This window comes from Scyliorhinus canicula, chromosome 3, assembly GCF_902713615.1.
Source record: "Scyliorhinus canicula chromosome 3, sScyCan1.1, whole genome shotgun sequence".
In the NCBI taxonomy this organism is placed as follows: Eukaryota; Metazoa; Chordata; class Chondrichthyes; order Carcharhiniformes; family Scyliorhinidae; genus Scyliorhinus; species Scyliorhinus canicula.
Window position 1 is genome coordinate 263010390 of NC_052148.1, and position 24739 is coordinate 263035128.

The window sequence follows — 24739 nt, forward strand, 5'->3', positions numbered from 1 at the left end:
GTTTCCTATCCTCTTCTGAGTCAACTGACCGAACCATTTCTCCTCATCTCTTCCAACGCCCCTCCACAATTTCTTACTCCCAAACAGGCCGTCAGCCACTGTCTCCCAGTTGTCAGCATCAATGAAATAGAAAAGAAAATCGCTTATTGTCACGAGTAGGCTTCAATGAAGTTACTGTGAAAAGCCCCGAGTCGCCACGTTCCGGCGCCGCTGGTACGGGAATCGAACCGTGCTGCTGGCCTGCTTTAAAAGCCAACGATTTAGCCCTGTGAGCTAAACCAGCCCAATGCCTGCCCTCTTCATAGCCCACTTGCAGATGTCATTGCGGTGTAGGTTTGGACACCCAGCAGGTCATGTTCCAGTGACTAGTGCACCATTTGGGAGATCTTTTGGGTATATGGCCACCATCCATCCAATCAGCATGGCCAAGTCGTTACAGATGTCCCTTTAGGAACATGTGCAGAAGTTCCGCAACATTCCCATTTACCATGTACACAAGGCTTCCCCACTGGCGTGTGACTGAATTCACTCCCCTTAATTTTTTTTACTACCAGATAAAACAAACTGGTCAAAATTGGCTATGGTCTCACCCCTTCCGCGGGCCCGGCATCTGTTGCAGGGTCACTACCAGCAAAGCTTTCAAGTGAAGTGTGTTTCCGGAATGGATGAGCTTCTGTGGAGTCATAGCAGACACACGCAGCTCTCCAAACTTACAGAGTCCATTTCAATCCTGCGGTTGGAGTGCGCTCTCTTTGAACATTGCTGATTCCGGGTAGCCTGCTCCTATTCCTTTACCCCCTCCGGCCTACACTGCGATCCTTTCATTTTGGTTCAATTTGTTAATAGTTTGAAAGTAAGTCAATTAGTAAAGTTGCACAACCGTAAACTTACAGTAAAATCTAGACAAAACTCTTCTTCAGTGTCATCATACTCGTAGTCGAGGATATCCTGGAGTGATCTGAATGACAAGAAAAGCTCGTCATTGAAATTTGCCAGTTACAAAAGTTTGTAACAGACTATGCAGTGAACTGAAAATTGGTTGATTTCCATTGATCGGAAAATACCCGAAACAGATCGACAAACTTTAGATTCTCAGTTGTCATTTTTATGATTATTTATCATAACTGATTGCGGTGATTTCAAAGATAGAATGGGTCTTATTTCTGCCAGGATATCGAACCGAGGACTAGAGGTCCATTTTAAAGAAGCGCCTGATAGCGTAGGAGATAACTTGGTGGATTAAAAAGTGGTGTCGATGTTTGATGTTCACTCACTTTCCTTCTACTGGTGAGAGTTCCTTCAGATCTTCCAGTGTTGGCTGCACGTGGAGCAGCTTTTTGTACAAAGCCAACGGGAAGTGAAAATTGCAAATAAAACGATTGGATGCAGCCAGTCCGCAGAGAATTCCCACCAGATGAAATACATCATCCCTTTCTGGCTCCTGCGCATATTTAAAAAAAATTAAAATTGTGAAATCCTTCCCAGCAAAGTCTGCACAGTACTTCATAACAACGGAATCTAGGATTCAGTGGACATCGCAAGAGAGATTTTTGGATTAAGGGATAGCCTCGCCTGCCAAAAGAGCTCAAGAAAATCTAGACACGATTTTCCAATGGTTTACCAATGGTTCAAGAAACAGGAGTGTGCTTCCACAGTCTTTCAGGGATCAATAAAGTCATATTTTTTGCAACTAATATTTCAGCAGGTCATCATGAAGTAATACCCTGAGATCACAATCCCAAGACAAAGAATTCTTCAATTTTCTTTTATAGCTTAGTATTTCTGAGCAAGAAATACAAGGTGCGCCACTGACTGATTAAGGGTCCACTCATTAAGTTGTTACACATTCCTGTTCAGGCCATCTCCCTCCACCTGATCCAGTCTCCCCAACTATCTAATACTTAACCCGAAAATACTAAGATTTATGAAGACAATTATCATCCCACAGGTTGTACCTTTCCGGAACCCAAACCTTGAGTGAATGTTTTTTATTTTGCAAGCGTGGTCTCACAAAATCTTTCTGGTATGGGGTAGCAGTTTCTCAACTTTATTGTTGTTGATGGAATGTGGATGTGATTGGGAAGGGCAATATTTATTGCCAATCCCTAGTTATATTTATTACCCATCCTCTTGAGTAATCTGAGGACAGTTTCTTCCAGTAGACAGACTTCCTCAATCATCAAGTGTGGCAAATTGAACAGGCACCAATAGGAAGGGAGCTGTCCAGGTTAAGGAATGCAGCTATAGAGATGGAGTTACAAGAGAATCTAACTGGAAATAAGGAGTTATGCGATTAAAATGAGTGATTCTCCAGTGAAGTAGGGATTGAAAATTAAAAGCACAGTCCACCTGCTGAACAATGGTTTAAAAGTTCATCGACATCGGGCAGCACAGTGGCGCAGTGGGTTAGCCTTGCTGCCTCACGGCGCTGAGGACCCGGGTTCGAATCCCAGCCCTGGGTTACTGACCGTGTGGAGTTTGCACATTCTCCCTGTGTTTGCTTGGGTTTCACCCCGACAACTCAAAAGATGTGCAGGGTAGATGGACTGGCCACGCTAAATTGTCCTCTAATTGGAAAAAATAATTGGGTACTCTAAATTTTAAAAAAAACATTCATAGACATGCTTGGGAATAATTGTGTGTTCAGAGGCAACAGCATCCTGTGGCATATCCTCAACCAAGGCAGTTTTTAAGAAACAGGAGCCGGCATTTATATCACATCAGTAAGGCACTGGTAAATTGTAAGATACTACAATCTGCAGTGGCCAATCTTAATGAAAAATGAAATGAAAATCGCTTATTGTCACAAGTAGGCTTCAAATGAAGTTACTGTGAAAAGCCCCTAGTCGCCACATTCCAGCACCTGTTCGGGGAGGCTGATACGGGAATTGAACTGTGCTGCTGGCCTGCTTTCAAAGCCAGCGATTTAGCCCCGTGCTAAACTAGCCCCATGCTAAACCAGCCCCATAAAGTTGACCTTAAATAACTTTTTAACTGAATCCATTGAAAATGGGTTTTGCAAGGAAGTGACCACTATCCACACATCTCAGTATCCTGTTTGTTTGAAGGATATTGACGAAAAATAAAGGTTATTGCCCAACACAAGTGTTCAACCTGTGATCTTGCTGGTTTAGCTCTTTGCAAGTGAAAATATTAGAATTACACAGTAGGAATTTTAGATTAATTGGATTCACTCCTGTGTCTCTCAAGATAAAGGCTGCAGTGTAGTGATGAAAGTGCTCCCTTTAATTGGAATAAAGGTATCTTGCTAGATGTGGTAGCTTTCTACTCCGTGATTTAAGGTAAAAAATACTGTAAATATGGATGGATATCATAAATATCTCTCGGTAACATTAATAAGACTTGGATTCTCTAATAGAAACAAGATTATGCTAAGCTTTCCTAGAATGTCAATGTTGCGATTACATTACCATCAAACCTGCTTACACCACGTCTAATTTTGTAAATAAACTGTTACATCATTTAGGAAGTATTTTGGGTGAGATCTTCCAGCTGTTGACCCCGGCGGGATCTTCCAATCACACTGACGGCGCACGTCCGCCACGGCTTTCCCAGGCAGTTCGGGGTGGATTCAATGGGAAATCCCATTGACAGGGGCAGGACCAGAAGATCCCGCCTCTGGCCAATGATGGGCTGCCTCCTGTCGCCGGGAAATGTACCGCAGGAAGGCCAGAGAACCTCGCCCATTGTCTCATGTAATCGTCTGTATCCTAACTCAAAAACCAATCTCCGTACACTCTTCACTGGAGAGGTGCCTCTTTGAGGAGTGATGCCGGGATCCTTACATTATCCGGATTGTTAGAATCTAGCTAAAAGCTATTAATAGGGCTGTCTGAAGGATGTACATATCCTTGCAGGGAGAAGTGCATCAAGTCTTCAGCCCCAATTCAAGTACCAGGGAGGCCTGTCTTACTCAACCTTAAATGAGAGAGATCATCTCAGGAATACGTTTGAACCGAAATAGTCCCAAAAAAGGAATAGATTACATCCACTTCAACCACGAGGAAGGAATGTTGGAATAACGCTTTAATGTAATTGTTTGAGTGTTAAAAATCTCATGGCATTGGGGCTACTGTGGTCCCCATGTTATGACGTGACCATTTGTCTGTTAAAATTCACTTATCTCCAGCTTAGAACTCCAAAGGAAGACAGAAAAAAAACTCTGCAGGTGTGGCCTTGTGAAATCTCTGATGCCCGCCTTTCTGGGTCACGCGGTATAATAAAGCCTTACCCAGCTGGGGAACCAGAGCAACTCAGAATCCTCGGAGCGCTGAAATATCCGTCCGTTGCTATGTAGTTCCCGACCGAAGAGGGTGAAGAATTCTAGCGATACCCCAGGTCCATAACATGCTTCACCTGTAAATCTGACCTGAAATGGAAGCATCAAGAATAAAATGCCGATACCTAAAATATTTGTGAGTTTTCCTTTTGATGTCCTTTGGTGCTCTCTTTCCATTTTTATACAGTATTGTTTGATTATATATACACATTTATGTATACACAATTTCATATTCCTGATGTTTTGTTAGCCTCTGAACAATGAAACACTTGCTGGCCTTGTTTTTCTCTTGAGTAATAACCTTTCCTTTAGTTGGCAGTTAAGAACCGAAAGGTCACTAGATAGACAGAGGGCTGTTTGATCTCCATAGTAGGGCAAATAAGGAATCAATGAACTATAAGCTTATATAACATTAAGAGCTTTGGAGCTGAAGGTCTATGGGATCATCTTGCTTATTCTAACTACATAAGTAGGGCAGGAGTATTGTAGAAATTCTCTGAAATTTAAAAAGCATTGCGTCCAATGCTGATGATGAAACCATCGTTGATTGCCATGGAAACCCATCCGGTTCACTAATGTTCTTAACAGAAGGAAATCTGCCACCTTTACCTGGTCTGCCCTACACGTGACTTCAGGCAAACTGCAATGTGTCTGACTCTTAACTGCCCTCTGAAATGGCCTAACAAACCTCTCAGTTGTTTCAAACAGCTACAAAACCCAGATCGGCCACCCAGCATTGACCTAGATACTGGAAATGACAACTGCATACCCAGCCCCACAATCCCTGCAAATTCCTCCTCATTAACATCTGGAGACTTGTGCCAAAATTGACACTGTCTACAACGTGTGTGAGTATGACTATGCCCAATACATCACCATTGCCATGCCTGGTTATGCCCTGTCCCAATAACAGCACAGAGGTGGCAACACAATGGTATGCTGCGACAAGGGAGTTGCCCTGGGAGTCCTCAACATCAATGCTGCACCCCATGTTATCGCACGGCATCAGGTCAGACATAAGCAAGGAAATCGGTTGCTGATTACCACCCACCAAACCCCCAGCCCCGACCTCAGCTGATGAATCAGTACTCTTCAATGTTGAACGTCACTCGGAGGAAGCACTGAGGGTTTCAAGGGTAGAGAATGCACTCTGGGTGGGGGACTTCAATGAGTGACTTAGTAGCACCACTATTGACCGAACTGGACAAGTCCTAAAGGACATAACTGTTAGACTGGGGTTGTGGCAGGCAGTGAGGGAACCAGCAAGAGGCAAAAACCTACTTGAGCTCATCCTCACCAATCTGCCTGTCACTGATGCATCTGTCCATGACAGAGTTGATAGGAGTGACCACCCACAGCCCTGACTTGACATTGATGATACTGTGTTGTGTGACACTCCACATGCTAAATGGGATAAAGTTTGAACTTTCCTTGCAACTCAAAACTAGGCATCCATGAGATGCTGTGGGCCATCAGCAGCAGAACTGTCTACAATCCAGTGGCTCAGCATATCCTCCAAGCAACCATTACTACCAAGCCAAAGGATCAACCCTGGTTCAATGAAGAGTGCAGGAGAGCATGCCATGAGCAGGACCAGGCATACCGAAAAATGAGGGGTCAACCTGGTGAAGCAACAACACAGGACTACTTGTGTGCCAAACAGAATAAGCAGTAATAGACGGAGCTAAACAATCCCACAACCAATGGCTCAGATCCCAAACTCTGCAGTCCTGCCACATCCAGCCGGGAATGTTACAGGACAATTTATTCATTAACTGAAGGAAATGGCTCCACAAATGTGTCCATCCTTAGTGACAGGTGTATCCAGCACATCAGTGCAAAAGATAAGGCTGAAGCATTTGCAACAATCTTCAGCTAGGAGTACCAAGTGGATGATTGACCTCTGCTCCCTCTTGAGGTCTCCAGCATCAAAGTGCTAGTCTTCAGCCAATTTAATTCATTTGAAGTGACATTAAGAAATAGTTGAAGGTACTGAATATGGCAAAGGCAACATTCCAGCAATAGTATTGAAGACCTGTCCTCTAGAACTTGCTGTGCCTCTAGACAAGCTGTTCCAGTAAAACTACAACAATGCTCGGCAATGTGGAAAATTACCGAGGTAGAACATGTCTACAAAAGGTGGGACAAATCCAACCCAGAATATTATCACCCCATCAGTCTACCCTTGGTCATCAGTAAATTGATGGAAAGTGTCGTCAAGTGGCACATACTCAGCAATAAATTGCTCACTGATGCTCAGTTTGGGTTCTGCCAGGGCCACAGCCCCTGACTTCATTGCAGCCTTAGTCAAACCTTGGGCTAATAATAATAAAATAATAATTGCTTATTGTCACAAGTAGGCTTCAATGAAGTTACTGTGAAAAGCCCCTAGTCGCCATATTCTGGTGCCTGTTTGAGGAGGCCGGTACGGGAATTGAACGCGCGCTGCTGCCTTGTTCTGCATTACAAGCCAGCTATTTAGCCCACTGTGCTAAACCAGCCCCTAAACTAAGGAGCTAAACTCAAGAGGTGATGAGGGTCTTGACATCAAGGCTGATTTGACTGCATGTGGAATCAAGCCCGAGCAAAACTATAGTCAATTGGAATCAGGGGGTAGACTCGCCTATAGTTTGGGTTATACCTGGCACAACTAAAGATGGTTGAGGTTGTTGGAAGTCAATCAACTCATTCCCAAGACACTGTCATAGGCGTGTCCTCGGCCCAATCATCTTCAGCTGCTTCATCAGTGATCTTCCCTCCACAATAAGGTCAGAAGTGAGGAGGTTTGCTAATGGTGCAATGTTCAGTATCATTCATGACTTCTCGGATACTGAAACAGTCCAGGCCCAAATGCAGCAAGACATGGACAATTTCCAGGCTTGGACTGGTAAGTAGCAAGTAACTTCTGTGCCACCTCTAAGTGCAAGGCATTGATCATCTCCAATGAGAGAGGATCTAACCATCGCCCCTTGACATTCAATAACATTCCCATCACTGAATCAACATCCTGGGGGCTACCAGTGACCAGAAACTGAACTGGAGTAGCCATATAAATATTGTGGCTGCAAGAGCTGGGAAGAGGCTGGGAATTTTCAGGAGAATAGTTCACCTCCTGACTCTCCAAAGTCTATCCACTCATTCACAAGGCACAAGTCAGGAGCGTGATGAAAATCTCTCCACTTCCCTGGATGATTATAATCCCACAACACTTAAGAAGCACGACACCATCCAGAACAAAGCCACGCGCTTGACTGGCACCCATCCACCACAATAAACATTCAGTTCCTCCACCATTGATACACCGTGACATCTACATGATGCACTGTAGCAATTCACCAAGGCTCCTTTGACAACACCTGCACAATGTTTACCACCTAGAAAGACAAGGGCTGCAGATGCACAGGGACTCCACCATCTGCAAGTTCCCCTCCAAGTCACACATCCTGACATGGGAATATATCACCGTTCCTTCACTGTCACCGGGTCAAAATCCTGGAACTTCCTCCCTAACAGCACGGTGGGTGTACCTACACCACATGGACTGCAGCGGTTCAAGAAGGCGGCTCACCACCACCTTCTCAAGGGCAATCAATGATAGGCAATAAATGCTGGCCTAATCAAAGATGCCTACATCACATAAACAGATATAAAATAAATTATAGCAGCCATCACCACCACTGAACCCCTACCCCCAAACTCTTCAACCCCACCACCACCACCCCACACTATATTGTCCCTAGTGGCTGCAGTAACCTTCAATCTTCTGAGACCGTAGAAAATCATCTTTGCACAATTAACTCAACTTTTGTGTTTACCAACTTCCCATAAATCTTGCCAAAGTATTGGCCAAAAATAAACACTTTCAAAATCTAATCTGAAATACATCCTTTGACCTGGTAGGTAACGGCAACAGATATTGATGAATGCATTAAAACTATTTTCATGTAATCAGAGTTAGTTGATGATTAGATAAAAGAAACATTCTACGCAAAAAAATAAAAATCTGCTCATTCCTTGATGCAAACTAGTTCTGTACCTTAACTAGAGGGTGAGAGAGAGTTGATCTGTTGGATCTTAAGCATTCCAGAGCATCCTGAAGAATCGTGCGCCTTGACACCTGTAGAAGTATCGGTTGCGATGAAGCCTGCAGAACAAGTTCTGACTGAAAGAAAGAAAGACTTGCATTTATACCTAGTAGTACTTTTCAGAGAACCCAGAATCTGAAATGTGGGAATTTACAAGGTGTCACCACTGATGTAATAGAGGAAATGAGGCAGACAATTTGAACATAAATGACCACATAATGTTTTGGTGATCTTATTGAGAATTTGGGCGGGACACAAGGGGGAGATCCATGCGCTTCTTCAAACTGCGCCGTTGCATTTTTAATGTCTACCTGAGGGGGCAGTTCGGTGGGGACTCAAGGAAGGTACATTCCACCAGGAGCAACCCCCAGTGCCCGCCATGCCCGCTCAGGCAGTATCGGAGCTGGAGGACACTGGCAAGATCAACTTTAAAACAACTGCCAAGAAAACAGCTCAGGGCCAAGGTTAGCGAGCAGCGTAAGCTCCTCTCTTACAATCTGTGACGTAACCCAAAGCCTTTGAAGTGCCACTTAGCTGAGACACCACATGCAGCTATTCAAATATTAAGATGCACTTATACAAAACACAATGTAATACGTACTGCTTGTAATATCGTGGATTCTATGCTCAAAATTTCAAGCTTTGTTTCCATATCAAAGATGCAAGGATATGCAAATAATTGCTGCTGGAGCTAAGGACAAAACACATTATGTATGCTGATTAAAACCAGTTACACGTGTATAATACATACTTCAGCAAAATAACAAGTGATTCCCATCTAAAATATTGCGCGCGTTAAGAATTCTTATTGACACTGACTTACTGCTCCAGTCCACCGCTTACCTATGACCTATCTACGAGTTACATCTAACTCATGGGATCAATGGATATGGGGGGAAAGCGGGAACAGGTTACTGAGTTGGGTCATCAGCCAGGACTGTAATGAATAACAGAGCAGCTTGAAGGGCTGAATGGCCTCCTCCTGCTCCTATTTTCTATTCGGTGGACTGTCCATTTCCTGATGCAGCTGTTGGGATTCCCGATCAGGCGCAGGAGAATGGAGTGCCCCCGAAAAATGGTTAGTCATCCGTTATGGGCCAGGGTTTAGAGAACCCCAAAGTGTATCATGGAGTTGACCTGACCCGCAACTTTTAATAGATTGTGGTATGGGGAGTACACGGTCCACTCTACAGGTGTGGTACAGCAGAAATGGGAAAGTATTCTTTTAAGCAAAACAATGTTTATTCTATGAACTCAAGTTAACCTTTTTAAAACATACAGTGAACATCTTAGCAACCATTAATTCAAATACAACCACCAAAGAATACAACACTAAGTAATCCTTTAAGCTTTTCTTTTAACATCAATATGCCTTAAAAACAAAACCTTTATCAGAAGCACATCAGGTTAAAGTCACTACTGAAAACATTTATAATTCTGAATTCACCAAATGATCAAGAGATAGTCTTTTCATGGCAGAGAGAACAGCAGTACACCTGCTTGGTCTGGCTTCAGCTCCAACACTGAAAACGAAACTAAAACACACCCTGCAGCCTGCTCAAAAACAAAAATAAAAAGCTGACAGACAACCCAGCTCCACCCACTCTCTGACATCACTGTAGTAATAAACACCCATTTCTTAAAGGTACTCTCACTACAGATATTTATATACACACCCATTTATAAACACCCATTTCGTAAAGGTACTCTCACATGACACATCCGTTGCGATGCTCCAATCCCCTGCGGGCGGCTACAGTGCGCTACCCGTGCCAGCGGGAGGATGCAAACCGGTGATTTCAATGTAACTAATGGGCTCGAAGCCCGCATCTCCACCCTGCGTTACGCACCAACTCCCACCACGGGAAATCCACCGTGCAGGCTTTGGTGCAAGTCTGCCCAAGCATGACCCTGATGCGGTGGACCCTGAGGTGGGTCATGGGGGTCAGTGCATAATTGAGGTGCCCCCAAAAGTCAATTGAAATCCCCCCCCACCCGTAACAAAGTAGATGCTGCCCTCACCCCCCCAGTCATAAGTAGGAACATCTCCCCCCCCCCCCCCCCACCCCCCCCCCCCCCCCCCCCCCCCCCACCGTGGCAATAACGAGTCACCTCCCACCCAACCCTCCACAGCACACACGGATGAGAGTGATCCGGCCCCCTCCCCCAGTGACACCCCCCATCACTCACCCCAATCAGAGATCCCATTAGACTCTCCACCAGAGACCCCCATCAGTCACCCCTGCCGGAAAGCTGAAGAGCAGTTCAGGCAGTACAGTGAAAGATCACTGCATTTTCACGTATCCTTCCCTAATGTCTGCTGCCTCAGACAAAAGTGTTTAAAGCAACAGCTGTTATAAGTGTCAGAGGCTTCCTTGAAAGCCAAGCAGACTTGTAAGGGTTTCAAATCCCTTGATAGCCTTTGAAACACAAAACTCCCATTCAATAGCAATATATTTCACTAGCGAGGGATTGACAGTTTTATTAGCCCAGGGTATATGTGGTTGGTGGATTGTTGATCTATGTTTCTCTTCACGCTTGAATGCATCTCAATGGCCCTGCTCTGATGCTAGCCATAATGTTTATAAACACTCTTGCTATGATTGACAGCTCCTCACCAAAAGGACCTAAGTGCTTTCTGCCGTGAATAAGAGGAAATGGTCCATTATGTAAGGCAGGCCAAGTTTATGGCTATGTCCTTAACTATTCACATTCCATTTCTGTAACTCCCCTCTTACAACTAGAGACCTGAGAGTAGGTCTCCAGACTTGTCTTGGCCCCTGGATGTGGTTCGTGGAATGGGGAGAAAGGTGACGAAATAAAACTGTCGTTACTCACAGAAAGAAACATTCAACAGACATCGCTTACATTGTGAAGTGCTGAGCAGGCTTGCTGAAACTCAAGTACTGGCCAGAGGTCGCCGCTCATCAGCTGTGAAGAAAAGACAAAACCAACATTGCAGGTCAATCTTGCTGTCGGAAGACCAGGAAACGGAGGTGCGTGTCTCATTTACATTCCCACAAATGTAAATAGCTTCCCTGAACAACACGCATTGCCTAGGGGAAATATTCCATTAGGAACCCCGTCTTACAGCTGGCCAATCACGGCAGCACCATTCAAATTTAAATGGAGGCTGGATATGAATGAAAACTCAGTCAGGCTGGAATCCAGGGATTCTGCTTGCGTGTTACCAGTTCCCAATATTAATTTCTAACCCACTTTTTTTCAGGATGAATGTTTGGGACGATATTACCTGGAATTTCAGGTATTACCGATCTTCACAACTTATCATTTCAACGTCAAATAGTGTCAGTTCATACTAGGAAGTGTAGCGATGATTTTACTGGACTAATAATCCAGGGCATTCAGGTCCCACCACCGCAGTTTGTAAATTACAGATGCCTCTTTTCACAAGAAAATCTGGAAATAAAGCTGGTATCTGTAAACGGTGACCACAAAGTTGTCAAACCCAATGAATTGGTTCAGTGATCACAATAATCAGGCTGGAACCGCTCACCTCAACTGCTCATGGCACCAGGAATACAAATTGACGCAGGCTTTCTCTGACTCTCGTTTCTAATGCCCAGCAGGTATTTATTTTAAAAAATGTTTTAATGAAGGCTGGACTGCGAAAAATGAAAATTGCTTATTGTCACGAGTAGGCTTCAATGAAGTTACTGTGAAAAGCCCCTAGTCGCCACATTCCGGCGCCTGTTCGGGGAAGCTGGTACGGGAATTGAACCGTGCTGCTGGTCTGCCTTGGTCTGCTTTCAAAGCCAGCGATTTAGCCCAGTGGCACGTGACTGCGCATGACATGCAGCGTATTCATGATAGAAGATTTAAATGCGGGAAAGATAATCATTTGTCATTTCCTCAATTGCAAGGAATTAATTCATAATTTTGTACAAAATGTTTGTGATTCTCCATCTCTATTCATTGTCTGACCAGCTTTACATATCACTGTAGTGAATTAAAAGGTACCTGAAACATCGCCACTGCGTGATTGGAACGCAACCATTTTGCAGCAATTACCTGAAAACAAGAACACGATCATTCGTAAAAGTAAGAATTGCTTTACAGATACTTGGCATTGCGTTTGATATCAACTAATATTAACTCAAATCCAGGACAAGGAAAATGTCAGGTGCTGTGACTTGCTTTTCACATTGTTCTCTGTGCATTGAAATAAACGCTAATGTTCATCCCTCCCCAAACCCCACCGGGAATCGGGCCTGGGGGGTGCTGTGTGGAGTGGTGCCGGGGGTGGAGAGGACCCCCTTACAGGTGAGTTGGAGCTTGGGGGGGGGGATTTGCATCGGGGGGTGGGGTGGGGTCGAGAGATCGGGACATCATTTAAAAATGGCATCCCAATCTCTCTCTGCACCGGGATTCCCGGCGAGCGGAGCCCCTCAGTGCAGAAAACGGGATGAAGTTGGGCCTTGGCCACACGTTCTCCGCTCAGACCTCAGGCCACCTGGACAGTCGTTCAATAGCGTGGTGTTTCTTGGCTAGGAAATACTCAGATAATCGCGCGGTACGGGACTCTCTTTGGGTAGATCGTGGCCATCCTCTCTACCTCCACCCTTTCAACACCCCCTCAGATCTTATATGTTTCAATCAAGTTGTCTCTTATTCTTCTAAATTCCAACCAATACAAGCCCAGCCTGTCCAACCTTTCCTTATAAGGCAACCCGCCAATTCCAGGTATTAGCCTAGTAAACCTTCTCTGAACTGTTTCCGATGCATTTACATCCTTCCTTAAATAAGAAGACCAATGTTGTCCACAGTACCCCGGATGTGGTAGGTAGTTGAGGAGGGTTTGTCTACTGAGTCAGTATGGGTGGAAGTCAGAAACAAGAAAGGAGCAGTCACTTTATTGGGAGTTTTCTCTAGACCCCCCCAATAGGAGCAGAGGGATAGAGGAACAGATTGGGCGGCAGATCTTGGAAAAGTGCAGAACTAACAGAGTTGTTGTCATGGGTGACTTCAACTTCCTGTACAGGAAGGATTCCTGACTCAACATGTAGATAGGCCGACTAGGGGGGAGGCCATATTGGACTTGGTGCTCGGCAACGAACCAGGCCAGGTGTCAGATATCTCGGTGGGAGAGCATTTCGGTGGCAGTGACCACAACTCCTTGACCTTTACCATAGTCATGGAGAGGGATAGGAACAGACAGAATGGAAAGGTATTGAATTGGGGGAGGGGAAATTATACTGCCATTAGACAGGAGCTGCGGAGCATAAAGTGGGAACAATTGTTCTTGGAGAAATGTACACAGTAATGTGGGGATTGTTTAAGGAGCACTTGCTGCGAGTGCTGAATAATTTTGTCCCACTGAGACGAGGAAGGAATGGTAAGGTGAAGGATCCTTGGATGACAAGAGAAGTGGAGCTTTTAGTCAAGAGGAAGAAGGAAGCTTACATAAGTTGAGGAAGCAAGGATCTGGCTCGGCTCTAGAGGGTTACAAGGTAGCCAGGAAGGAACTCAAAAATGGACTGAGGAGAGCTAGAAGGGGGCATGAAAAAGCCCTGGTGGGAAGGATTAGGGAAATCCCCAAGGCGTTCTACACTTATGTGAGAAATAAGAGGATGATCAGAGTGAGAGTAGGGCCGATCAGGGATAGTGGAGGGAACCTATGCCTAGAGTCTGAGGAAGTCGGGGAGGCCCTAAATGAATACTTTGCTTCAGTATTCACTAGAGAGAGGGACCTTGTTGCCCATGAGAACAGTGTGAACCAGGCTAATAGACTTGACCAGGTTGATATTAAGAAGGAGGATGTGTTGGAAATGTTGAAAAGCACCAGGTAGATAAGTCCCCTGGGCCTGACGGGATATACCCAAGGTTACTACGGGAAGCGAGGGAGGAGATTGCTGCGCCGTTGGCGATGATCTTTGCATCCTCACTCTCCACTGCAGTAGTACCGGATGATTGGAGGGAGGCGAATGTTGTTCCCCTATTCAAGAAAGGGAATAGGGAAATCCCTGGGAATTACAGAACCATCAGTCTTACGTCTGGTGAGCAAAATATTGGAAAGGATTCTGAGGGATAGGATTTATGATTATTTAGAAAAACATAGTTTGATTAAAGATAGTCAACATGGCTTTGTGAGGGGCAGGTCATGCCTCACAAGCCTCATTGAATTCTTTGAGGATGTGTTGAGACAGATTAATGAAGATCGGGCAGTGGTGTATATGGATTTCAGTAAGACATTTGATAAGGTTCCTCATGGTAGGCTCATTCAGAAAGTTAGGGCCATGGGATACAGGGAAATTTGGCTGACCGAAAGAAGACATTGAGTGGTAGTGGATGGAAAGTATTCCGCCTGAAGGTCAGTGACCAGTGATGTCCCGCAAGGATTTGTTCTGGGACCACTGCTCTTTGTGGTTTTATAAATGACTTGGATAAGGAAGTGGAAGGGTGGGTTAGTAAGATTGCCAATGACACGAAGGTTAGGGGAGTTGTAGGCAGTGCTGAGGGTTATTGCAGGTTACAACAGGACATTGACAGGATGCAGAGCTGGGCTAAGAAGTGGCAGATGGAGTTCAACCTTGATAAATGTGAAGTGATTCATTTTGGAAGGTCGAATTTGAATACTGAATACAGGGCTAAAGGCAGGATTCTTGAAAGTGTGGAAGAAGAGGGATCTTGGGGTCCACGTACATAGATCCCTCAAAGTTACCACCCAGGTTGATAGGGTTGTCAAGAATACGTATGGTGTCTTAACTTTCATTAACAGGGGGATTGAGTTTATGAACCGCGAGGTTTTGCTGCTGCTTTATAAAACCCTAGTACGACCACACTTGGAATATTGTGTCCAGTTCTGGTCGCCTCATTATAGGAAGGATGTGGATGCTTTGGAGAGGGTACAGAGGAGATTTACCAGGATGCTGCCTGGACTGGAGGGCATGTCTTATGAAGAAAGGTTGAGGGAGCTATGGCTTTTCTCACTAGAGCGAAGAAGGCAGAGAGGTTCCCGCCAATGGTAGTACTTCAGGGAATCCTCTCTACCGTTATCAACTCTGCTTCTCAAATTGCCATATATGTTGCTTCCCACCGCTTGTCTATGGGATTTCCCATTGAAGCCATCCCACGCCTCTGGCAAACAGCCGGAGAATTCTGGCCCGAGTCCAATTTCCAGCTTTTTCACCACATTTCCTTTTGGCTTGCAGCAGAAGTGCCCAGAAGGTGCGAGGGGTTATCAACCCCTCGATATGAATGCCCAGGAAAGCAGAGAGAATTGGTATCACTTTCAGCTCAGCCGTTTATATAAATAGCTATCCACTTACCATTACACATTCTGTAAAAATTGTCATTACAGGAATGCAAAAGGTTCTCTCTAGGATCTTCATACATCTGCTTGAGTTTACCTGCCAGGATATAATTAAATATAAATTAACACTTTGGAATATAGTACAGGAGTAATTTGAGACATAACACGTGGTAAGTATGGTGTGACTCTGGGCTTATACTTTCAAAAATGTCCAAACTCTAGGGTTTTTCTTCTGTCATGTCTTCCCCGATAGCAGACTAATCAGTCAAGACTAATTGTCATGACTAGTCACCAAGTCCATTGATCAGAAGAATGATAGAAGATGAGTTTGCAATCTTTGGACTTATATGTCTCAATTAATTTCTATGTTACTATCAATGCTCCCTTTGAAACTTTGTTCTGCCTAAGCTTTCTCAGCACACAGTCCCTTTAAATTCATTTGCATGGCCATGGATACAATGTATTTATGATAGAACCCCCCAAACCCCATCTGGTATACTCCAAGCTTGGTACTCATGCAGTTGAACAGTACCTTCCAACCCCACAATGCCTACTGTCTAGAAGAACAAGGGCAGCAGACACATGGGAACACCATCACCTGGAAGTTCCCTCCAGGACACTCAACATCATGGCTTGGAAATATATCACCATTCCTTCTCTATCGCTGGGTCAAGAGCCTGGAACTCTATCCCTAACAGCACTGTGGGTGTACCTACACCACATGGACGGTAGCGGTTGAAGAAAGCAGCTCACCGCCCTCGCGGGCAATTAGAGGTGGTCAATAAATGCTGGCCTAGCCAGCGATGCCCAAACCCCAAGGACAAATAAAACAACAAAATAAACTTGTAAAATGTCAAAATTAGGAAACTGATAGGATTGGATCAAATTTCACACCCTGACTTCAATGCAGAGTACGCTCGGACTGGGCACAGAACGGTGCCCAGCTGAACTCGCCCTGTCCCTGTCGGGTGGGTTAGGTACATTGAGGCTATGATATCCATTTAAAGGTAAATATTACATTACTCAACCCTGGCCCAATTGCATTCGAAATGTAACAACAGTTTTGTATTCATAACTCTCCTTCACATCCAGTAAAACATTGCCAGATGCTTCACAGAGAGCAAACTAAATACTGTACGAACAATAGTGCAAGGAGAGTGAAGAGAGGTGATTGGTTAATGAAGCAGGGTTCATGGTTCATTTGAAGATTGACCAAGAATTAGCAGGGAGATGAGTTGCAGAGTGTGATCGCAAGCCAGTTAATGGCACTGACCTTATAAAGTGTTTGTAAAATTGTCAATGAATCATGTAGTTTGGAGTTGTCCTTCAAGGTGCCCTGCATGGCAAGTTGAAGACGTTGCTTTGATATTTTTCGATACACGTCCACCAGGCGCGCGAAGGAATCATCAGGCATTGTACTCCACCAGCATTCTAGTCAAGAAAGAGCACAGAACTGTTCATGCCAAATAAAACACAGCCGATCAGATGGTAACACATCGAGAAAGCAAACAGAATGATGGACTGGAAAGACAGAACAGTGAGTGCTGTGCTGAAAACAATGGTGTCAGTTCTTGGCCAATAACTTCCTCAGGATTGCTCCTGAGAGACCATGGTGGGATTTTCCAGTCCTGCCCATGGCCAGGATTTTCCAGTGAAAGTCAATGGACCTTTGGCTGACTCTCCAACTCTTCCGTTCCTGCCTGAGATGGCTCCGATCCCCTGCCCATGTTTACATGATGTTTCCGCTGAAGTTCTGATCAGGAGATGCGCCAATGTTTGAATGCCTTGTCCAATATGATCATCCAAGACATTCACACCTTACCGTGGTGCAGAATAGACACAAATGGAGCATTTCTATGACGCCCTTAAGCATTTATAAAAAACATATCACTCTTGTAAAAGAGGAAATGTGGAAACCAATTTGATTTCTGAACTATTTTCTTTTCATTGTGACAGTCAGTGTTATTAATGATATTTTAATGTTGACAAAAATCTTACCAAGAATTTTGAAATAACTTTCTTCGAGTGAGAGAATGGCTTTGTTTAAAGAGTCTGTCAGCAGTGCTGAGTCGCTGGATTCTTCCAGCACAGCGATGAGTTCTGGGAGAATAATGTAAACCCGCATTGTTTCCACACAAGTCGGAGATCGAGGTAATGACGGGATCAGTTTATCTTGCACTGCGTTCTTCACCTGTAAAACAGTGAATGTCAGCGGCAGGATTGTATCTTCTTTAAACTAACTAAAGTCCATTTTAAACACACAGTGCAAAAAATCTAATCCAAAATTAGCTTTCCCCAAATTTCTTGACATCCACATTACAGGGGGCGGGATTCTCCCCTACCCGGCGGGGCGGGGGGTCCCAGCGGGACAGAGTGGCATGAACCACCCCGGCATCGGGCCGCCTCAAAGGTGAGGAATCCTCCACAACTTTAGGGGCTAGACCCGCACCTTTTGGGGCCAGGTCCACCCCGGAGCGGTTGGCGCCCCGCCAGCTGGCGTGGAAGGCCTATGGCACCACATCAGCTGGGGCTGAAGGGACTCCGCCGGCCGGCGCGAGTCCGCCAATGCGAGGGAGTGTCAGCGGCTGCTGACGACATCCACGTGCATGTGCAGGGGGGGAATTTCACCTACGCATCGGCCCTGGCGGAGGCTGATAGTCGGCGCGTAGGAAAAGAGTGCCCTCATGGCACAGGCCCGCCCGTGGATCGGTGGGCCCCGATCGCGGGCCAGGCCACCGTTGGGGCACCCCCCCCCGGGGCCAGGTCCCCTCAGGACCCCGGAGCCCGCCCGCGCAGCCAGGTCCCGCCGGTAAGGGACCTGGTTCAATCTACGCTGGCAGGACCGGCATAGAAGCAGCAGGTCTTCGGCCCATCACAGGCCGGAGAATCAACAGGGGTCGGAGAATAACGCCCACTATATATAATTGTCCTGGTTGATAGCTGATTGCAATGCAGATGTTCACACATTCATGGGTTAGTATTGTAGTTGTTGGGAGCAATGTTTTTTTTGAAAATATATTTTAGGTTTTTAACAATTTATACAGAATATACAAACAATCAAAACAACAAACTATAACTGACCAAAAACAACACCTTTACAATCCCCCCACACGAACAGCAACAGTGACCAGGGCCGGGATTCTCCCCTACCCGGCGGAATTCTCCGCACCTTTAGGGGCTAGGCCCGCACCTCGCACACCTATCTTCAACCCCCTCAAAAACAACTCATTCTGGCCTTGGTGCAATGCACTCTGAACACCACCTTGAGTTGTATCAAACTCAGCCTCGCTCAGGATGATGTAGCATTCACCCTATGGAGAGACTCACTCCACACCTTCTCTGCAATGTCCAAGGTTGGAGGGGTTCTGGAACGAGTTGGGCAGCCCGGTAGCATTGTGGATAGCACAACTGCTTCACACCTCCAGGGTCCCAGGTTCCATTCCGGCTTGGGTCACTGTCTGTGCGGAGTCTGCACGTCCTCCCCGTGTGTGCGTGGGTTTCCTCCGGGTGCTCCGGTTTCCTCCCACAGTCCAAAGATGTGCGGGTTAGGTGGATTGGCCATGCTAAATTGCCCTTAGTGTCCAAAATTGCTCTTAGTGTTGGGTGGGGTTACTGGGTTATGGGGATAGGGTGGAGATGTTGACCTTGGGTAGGGTGCTCTTAGGGTGCAGACTCGCTGGGCTGAATGGCCTAATTCTGCACTGTAACTTCTGAGTTTGCCAATGTAATGTTGAAGATTTGGGGAGTGGAGGTGGCGTCGAGCGCGTGGATAGCGATATTTGGCGTGTCGGAGGATCCTGGAGCGCAGGTGGGGAGAGAGGCAGACGTGGTAGCCATTGCCTCCCTGAGGTGGATCTTGCTGTGCTGGTGGGACTCGGAGACGCCGCACCTTTCATCACAATACTGTGATGTCAGATTAATTATGGCGAGGGAACCTTTTGGTAAACAGAATAGGATGCCAGGGCTTGGAGTAAGATCATATCAAGCAGATTTACACACTGCTATCAGACATCAACCTATTTGAACTTTAAAGGGCTGAATCTTAGTGGCAACGTTCCTGCCTCTGAATCAAAAGGTTCAGGGTTCAAACCCCTCTCTAGACATTTCGAGTGATTGCGTCTGAATCCTGGGTTGTTGTCCATCAGGATACTCGGGGTCAGTGGGCGATTCCCTCCTCTCGCTCAATGAATTGTGGGAACCTGGAAAAACCTCCTGTTGTGTCGGACTTTTCAACCTCATTGCTGGCACAAAAATGATTACCACAGCTTGCATTTACACAGTGCCCTGAGAGTAATAAAACCTCCCGAGGAGTTTCGCCGGTATATTATTCAATATTACGGCGGATGACCAAATGCTTGGTCAAAGAGGTGGGATTTAAAAGAGTTTATTAAAAGAATATGGAGAAATAGAGAATTAGGGAGGGAATGAAGTAAGTCCCAGTAGTTTAAGGTTTGAGAACCTGTTATGGGTTTGGCAGTGGTGAGTCAGTCACATTACCTGCCGTAACATTGAGGAGTTCTTTGCCAAGTCCTCGAAGCCCCGACATACAGCGGACAGATTCAGGCCGGACACCTCTCCGTTTGTGTTGAAGTGGCTATCCTTGCTGCTTAGAAAGATATCAGGAATGATTATTGATGCATCGTGGAAACCATCAGATATTGTTCTGCTTTTATATTGTCGCTGTTGATTGATTGAAGTAGCGATTCTTTGTGCTGACCCAATTCTATATAGTGGTCGCAAACACAATGTACTGGAGCTCAAACACTAAGGGGTAAATAGTGAGAATTGTTGTCGGCTGAGTGGATACCTTGACGGAGCGTTTAAAAGTCCAATGAACTCGGGGTGGGAATTTCTGGTATCCAGGCGGATGCGACTGGAAAATACCGCCCACTGTCTCATCGGGGTAAGTTTTCACCCTCACCACCTGGACAAGTGGCCTGGTCAAGTGAATCAGCAAAACTCCCATCTTCATCTCGTTTTCATTCCATTGAAATGTACTCCAAGGAATGCTAAAAATGAGTGCTATATCCATCGTCATCATTCAAACTTGCTACTCTTTGTACAGATATTTCACCTGTGAAATGGGTTTTGGGTAACCACTCCCAACTCAATAACAACAACAACAGCAACGTGAATTCATATGGTACCCCTACTGTGATAAAATGCGCCAAGGGGGCGTCACAGGAGCATCATCAGTTGTTAATTTGACACCAAGTCAAAGAAGGACACGGGGAGTCCACCCGGAGTAGATGAAAGAAATTTGATTTATTTACAACAACAGATACACTTCCTGGGAGATCCCTAACGGGTCTCTTTATAGTCAACGCCTTACTGGCCGACCTTTTATACATTGCTTAATGGAGTTCCCCCACCGCTCAGCGGGGAGCTTGTACTCTGCGAGATCCACAGGGAAAATAATTATTCCCATCCTGTAGGTCCCGTGCGGGATATTACAAAGACATTGGGCAGGATTTCATGGAAATGAAACAAGAGTCCCATGTCAAGCGCGTTTATCTGGGTGTTTGCAGCTGGGTGGCACCCGAGTGGCACTGCCCACGTGCCAGACTGGCAGTTCAGATGGTATCAGGGGTGCTAGAGTATCATCCTGCTCAGTTTCCGACCACCCAGTGGTCCCTGATCGCCTTGGTGACCCTTCCCCCCGCCCCTATGTGCTGGGACGTCTGGTCCACGTTTGTGGAGACCAGTGCTAACCGGCGCTCGCTCAGGGTCTCTGAGGCGCGGGGGCTATGATCCCCGCCCCTTGGGTAACTCCGGCGAGGACCTATCCAAGTGTGCCGTACTGCACACTTTAATATGCAAATTTAGGCTCCGCCCATAGCCAGGTCACGAAATCTGGAGAGGGCGTGTTAGATCTCGCGAGGTGTAGCGAGCCGGGTAAATCTCATGAGACGTCCCGAGTTGGGCACAGCGTGGTGATTAGAACGGGTCCATTATAGCCAAATTCACTTAAGCTTCGCTAAAGAGGTAGGTTTTCCCCTGAAGGAGGAGAGACAGAGAGGATTGAAGAGTGAATTCCATAGCTGAGTGCCTGAATGGACGCACAGCCACAGCTGGTGGGACAAAGGAGTCGGAGACAATGAAAAGTCCAGCGCTGTATTTTTTTCAAAGAGGGGTGGCGCGGAGGCACAGGATCCGGGTTCGATCCCGGCTCCGGGGCACTGTCCGTGTGCAGTTTGCACATTCTCCTCTTGTCTGCGTGGGTCTCACCCCCACAACCCAAAACAAAGTTGTGCAGAGTTGGTGGGTTGGCCACGCTAAATTGCCCCTTCATTGGTGGAAAAAGTAATTGGGCACTCTAAATTTAAAAACATATATTTTTTCTTTCGAAACCTTTATGCTGTCCAGCTGATTAAACTGGATTATGGAAAACCATCGCAGCAAGGTTCCCTCAGGAGTCAGCCAGGTGCCCAGCTGCACTGCCCGAAATATTTAAGCAGCACTGTACCCAGACCCTGAGACGAGGGTTGGGGTTAAGCAGACAAGGAGTTCACGGATGTGATCAAAGGAAATGAAATGAAAATGAAATGAAAATCGCTTATTGTCACAAGTAGGCTTCAATGAAGTTACTGTGAAAAGCCCCTAGTCGCCACATTCCGGCACCTGTCCGGGGGTCGAACTGTGCTGCTGGCCTGCTTTAAAAGCCAGCGATTTAGCCCAGTGAGCTAAGCCAGCCCCATGCTAAACCAGCCCCCGGAAGTCCGGTCCTTGAATTCCCAAATTCAACTTGACTTGTGGGGGTGAAGAGATGGGGCAGTAACTTATTGGCCAAGATAATATGGAAAGGAAGACCTCAGATAGCTGCGTTACCCCCACTAAATCCACAGATGGCATTTCTTTACAATCCTTTTCCTTTCCCAACCTTCATTTGTGGGTTGTAAATATCGCCTCATGTAAATTGAGTCAAATCGATAACAGAAAATAATATGAGGCATAAATAAAGTGACCCTAGTGTGAACCTGGTGAATGCAGCAATAAGATCAGATATAATTATATAACAAGTCTCATTACAATACGTTGGTGCTACTTGTTCCAGACAATATAACGTAGGTTTACCTGATATCCAGGAAACTTCCACACAGAGTTTGAGAAGAAGAAAATGCCTGCATGATTGCCCTGTAAATATAACGCACACAAATTTTATACCCTTTTTTTGGAAAATGTTAAATATTTCTACTATTTTTTTTAAACGTATTTTATTGCAAACATGTATCAAAGCAGGTTACAGCAAATAATACTATTTTAGAAACAATTGAAATGAAATGAAATGAAAATTGTTTCTTGTCACAAGTAAGCTTCAAATGAAGTTACTGTAAAAAGCCCCTAGTCGCCACATTCCGGCGCCTGTTCGGGGAGGCTGGTACGGGAATTGAACCGTGCTGCTGGCCTGCCTTGGTCTGCCTTGAAAGACAGCGATTTAGCCCTGTGTCAAACCAGCCCCTTCAAATTCTCGGGAACTATCCAGCTGGATCCTGTAATGGTCAAAAAGGCTTCTGCACAACTGGAGTGAGCAGAAATAGTGAAGATAAATTCTGTACCAAGCTGATATTCCCGGCATCTTTAGTCTGGCCTGCATGTGGAAGCTGTGCCAAATGAACTTGCAGAAATTCAGACAAGATATATTGAAAGATGTACAATGGAATTTGCTCGTGGGTCATTGGAAATTGAAGGATAATTGAGTCATAGGGTTTTACAGAACAAAAAACAGGGCCTTCGGCCCATTGTGTGTGCATCAGCCATCAAGCACCTATTCTAATCCCATTCTCTAGCACCTGGTTCGTAGATTTGTACTTTATAGTGTTTCCAGTGCTCATTTAAATACCTCTGGAATGTTGTGAGGAGTTCCCACATCGACCACCCTTTCTGGCAGTGAGTTCCAGATTCCCTCTGGGTGGAGTGGTTTTTCCTCAGATCCACTCTAAATCTCCTTCCCCTTACATATCAACAAAGGAATTAGCAATAGGCCACTCAGCCCCTTGAACCTACTCCCTCATTCAGTAAGATGATGGCTGATCCGATTGTCGCCTTCCGTCAACCCCCGATAATCCCCAAGATACCCTCTTCTTCATCAAAATTCATCTAGATCTACCTTAAACCTAGTCAAAGACTCTGCGTCTACTGTCTTTTGAGGGAGTTCCAAAGCCTACTACCCTCATCTCTGTCCTATGTAGCCATCTGGGATGGCCACTTACAACCAGGAACAGAGAAACTCACAAAACCTAACGGGTAAAATGGACAAAGCAAGATTCGGGCAGGCTCAGAGCCTGAAATGTATATTCGCGAGCAAGGAGTCCAGACGGTATCGAAACTCCGACCAATTAGCATTTTGATGGACCGATTAGCATTTGATGGCCCATCTTCACCAAGACAAAGGACTGGTACTCGGGCGACCGGTACAGTCCGAGACATTTCGGCGCCACTCCCTGTTCTAGGGCAGCGTAAATAACGGGGTCAGTGACCGCTTGGGACACGCCCAGCCATCCAGGCAGCCGACCATTTATTGGTCAGAAATCAAACAGAGTGATCAGGGATCATCCAATTAGTGGGGCCCAAACGGAAGGACCGCCCAAAAGAGCGCGAAAACCCCCAAGCATAAGAAGAGAGTCCACCATGTGTTCGTCCTCTCTTGGACCTGGCGCCCCGGCTACGACCATCTCCAATTGCAGCACCACCAGGAGCAAGTCCAAGTTCAACGCTCGCTACCAGAGGGATGAGCCTAGCTGAGCAGCAGTTACTTCTCCAGACTCGATAGATCCAGAATCGAACAGCTGTCACTGTTCCTCTGACCTAAGCCTGGTGCTTGAAGTTAAGTACAGGTTGTCTTAGTCGATAGGTAAAGCTCACTAGTAGTGTTTATGTTGCATGATCCATTGTGTGTGTAAATAAAGTACCCTTCACCTTGAACTAACAAACTGGTGTTTGGCTCTTTGATCGATACCCGGTTGAACCTTGTGGTGGTATCATTTGATACCTGGTGACTCTCAGCATTAGAATATAGATATCAAAGAAAGAAGAGCAACCTCATTGACTGCCATATTTACAGCAGATCCAAAAAGGCAACAC

The 24739-nt window shown here is 45.7% G+C and overlaps 1 protein-coding gene across 1 annotated transcript in view; it reads right to left on the reverse strand.

Moving 5' to 3' along the window:
* Window positions 1-24739, reverse strand: part of LOC119963671 (probable E3 ubiquitin-protein ligase HERC3) — a 141174-nt gene that overhangs the window by 86888 nt on the left and 29547 nt on the right. The window contains exons 10-21 of the mRNA XM_038792988.1: window positions 22733-22792; window positions 20156-20261; window positions 17657-17849; window positions 16932-17089; window positions 15675-15755; window positions 12367-12417; window positions 11254-11316; window positions 8987-9076; window positions 8337-8462; window positions 4253-4390; window positions 1275-1441; window positions 892-958 (exon numbers count right to left, since the gene is read on the reverse strand). Coding sequence (XP_038648916.1) covers window positions 892-958; window positions 1275-1441; window positions 4253-4390; window positions 8337-8462; window positions 8987-9076; window positions 11254-11316; window positions 12367-12417; window positions 15675-15755; window positions 16932-17089; window positions 17657-17849; window positions 20156-20261; window positions 22733-22792 — 1300 coding nt within the window. The remainder of the gene's footprint in view (window positions 1-891; window positions 959-1274; window positions 1442-4252; window positions 4391-8336; window positions 8463-8986; window positions 9077-11253; window positions 11317-12366; window positions 12418-15674; window positions 15756-16931; window positions 17090-17656; window positions 17850-20155; window positions 20262-22732; window positions 22793-24739) is intronic.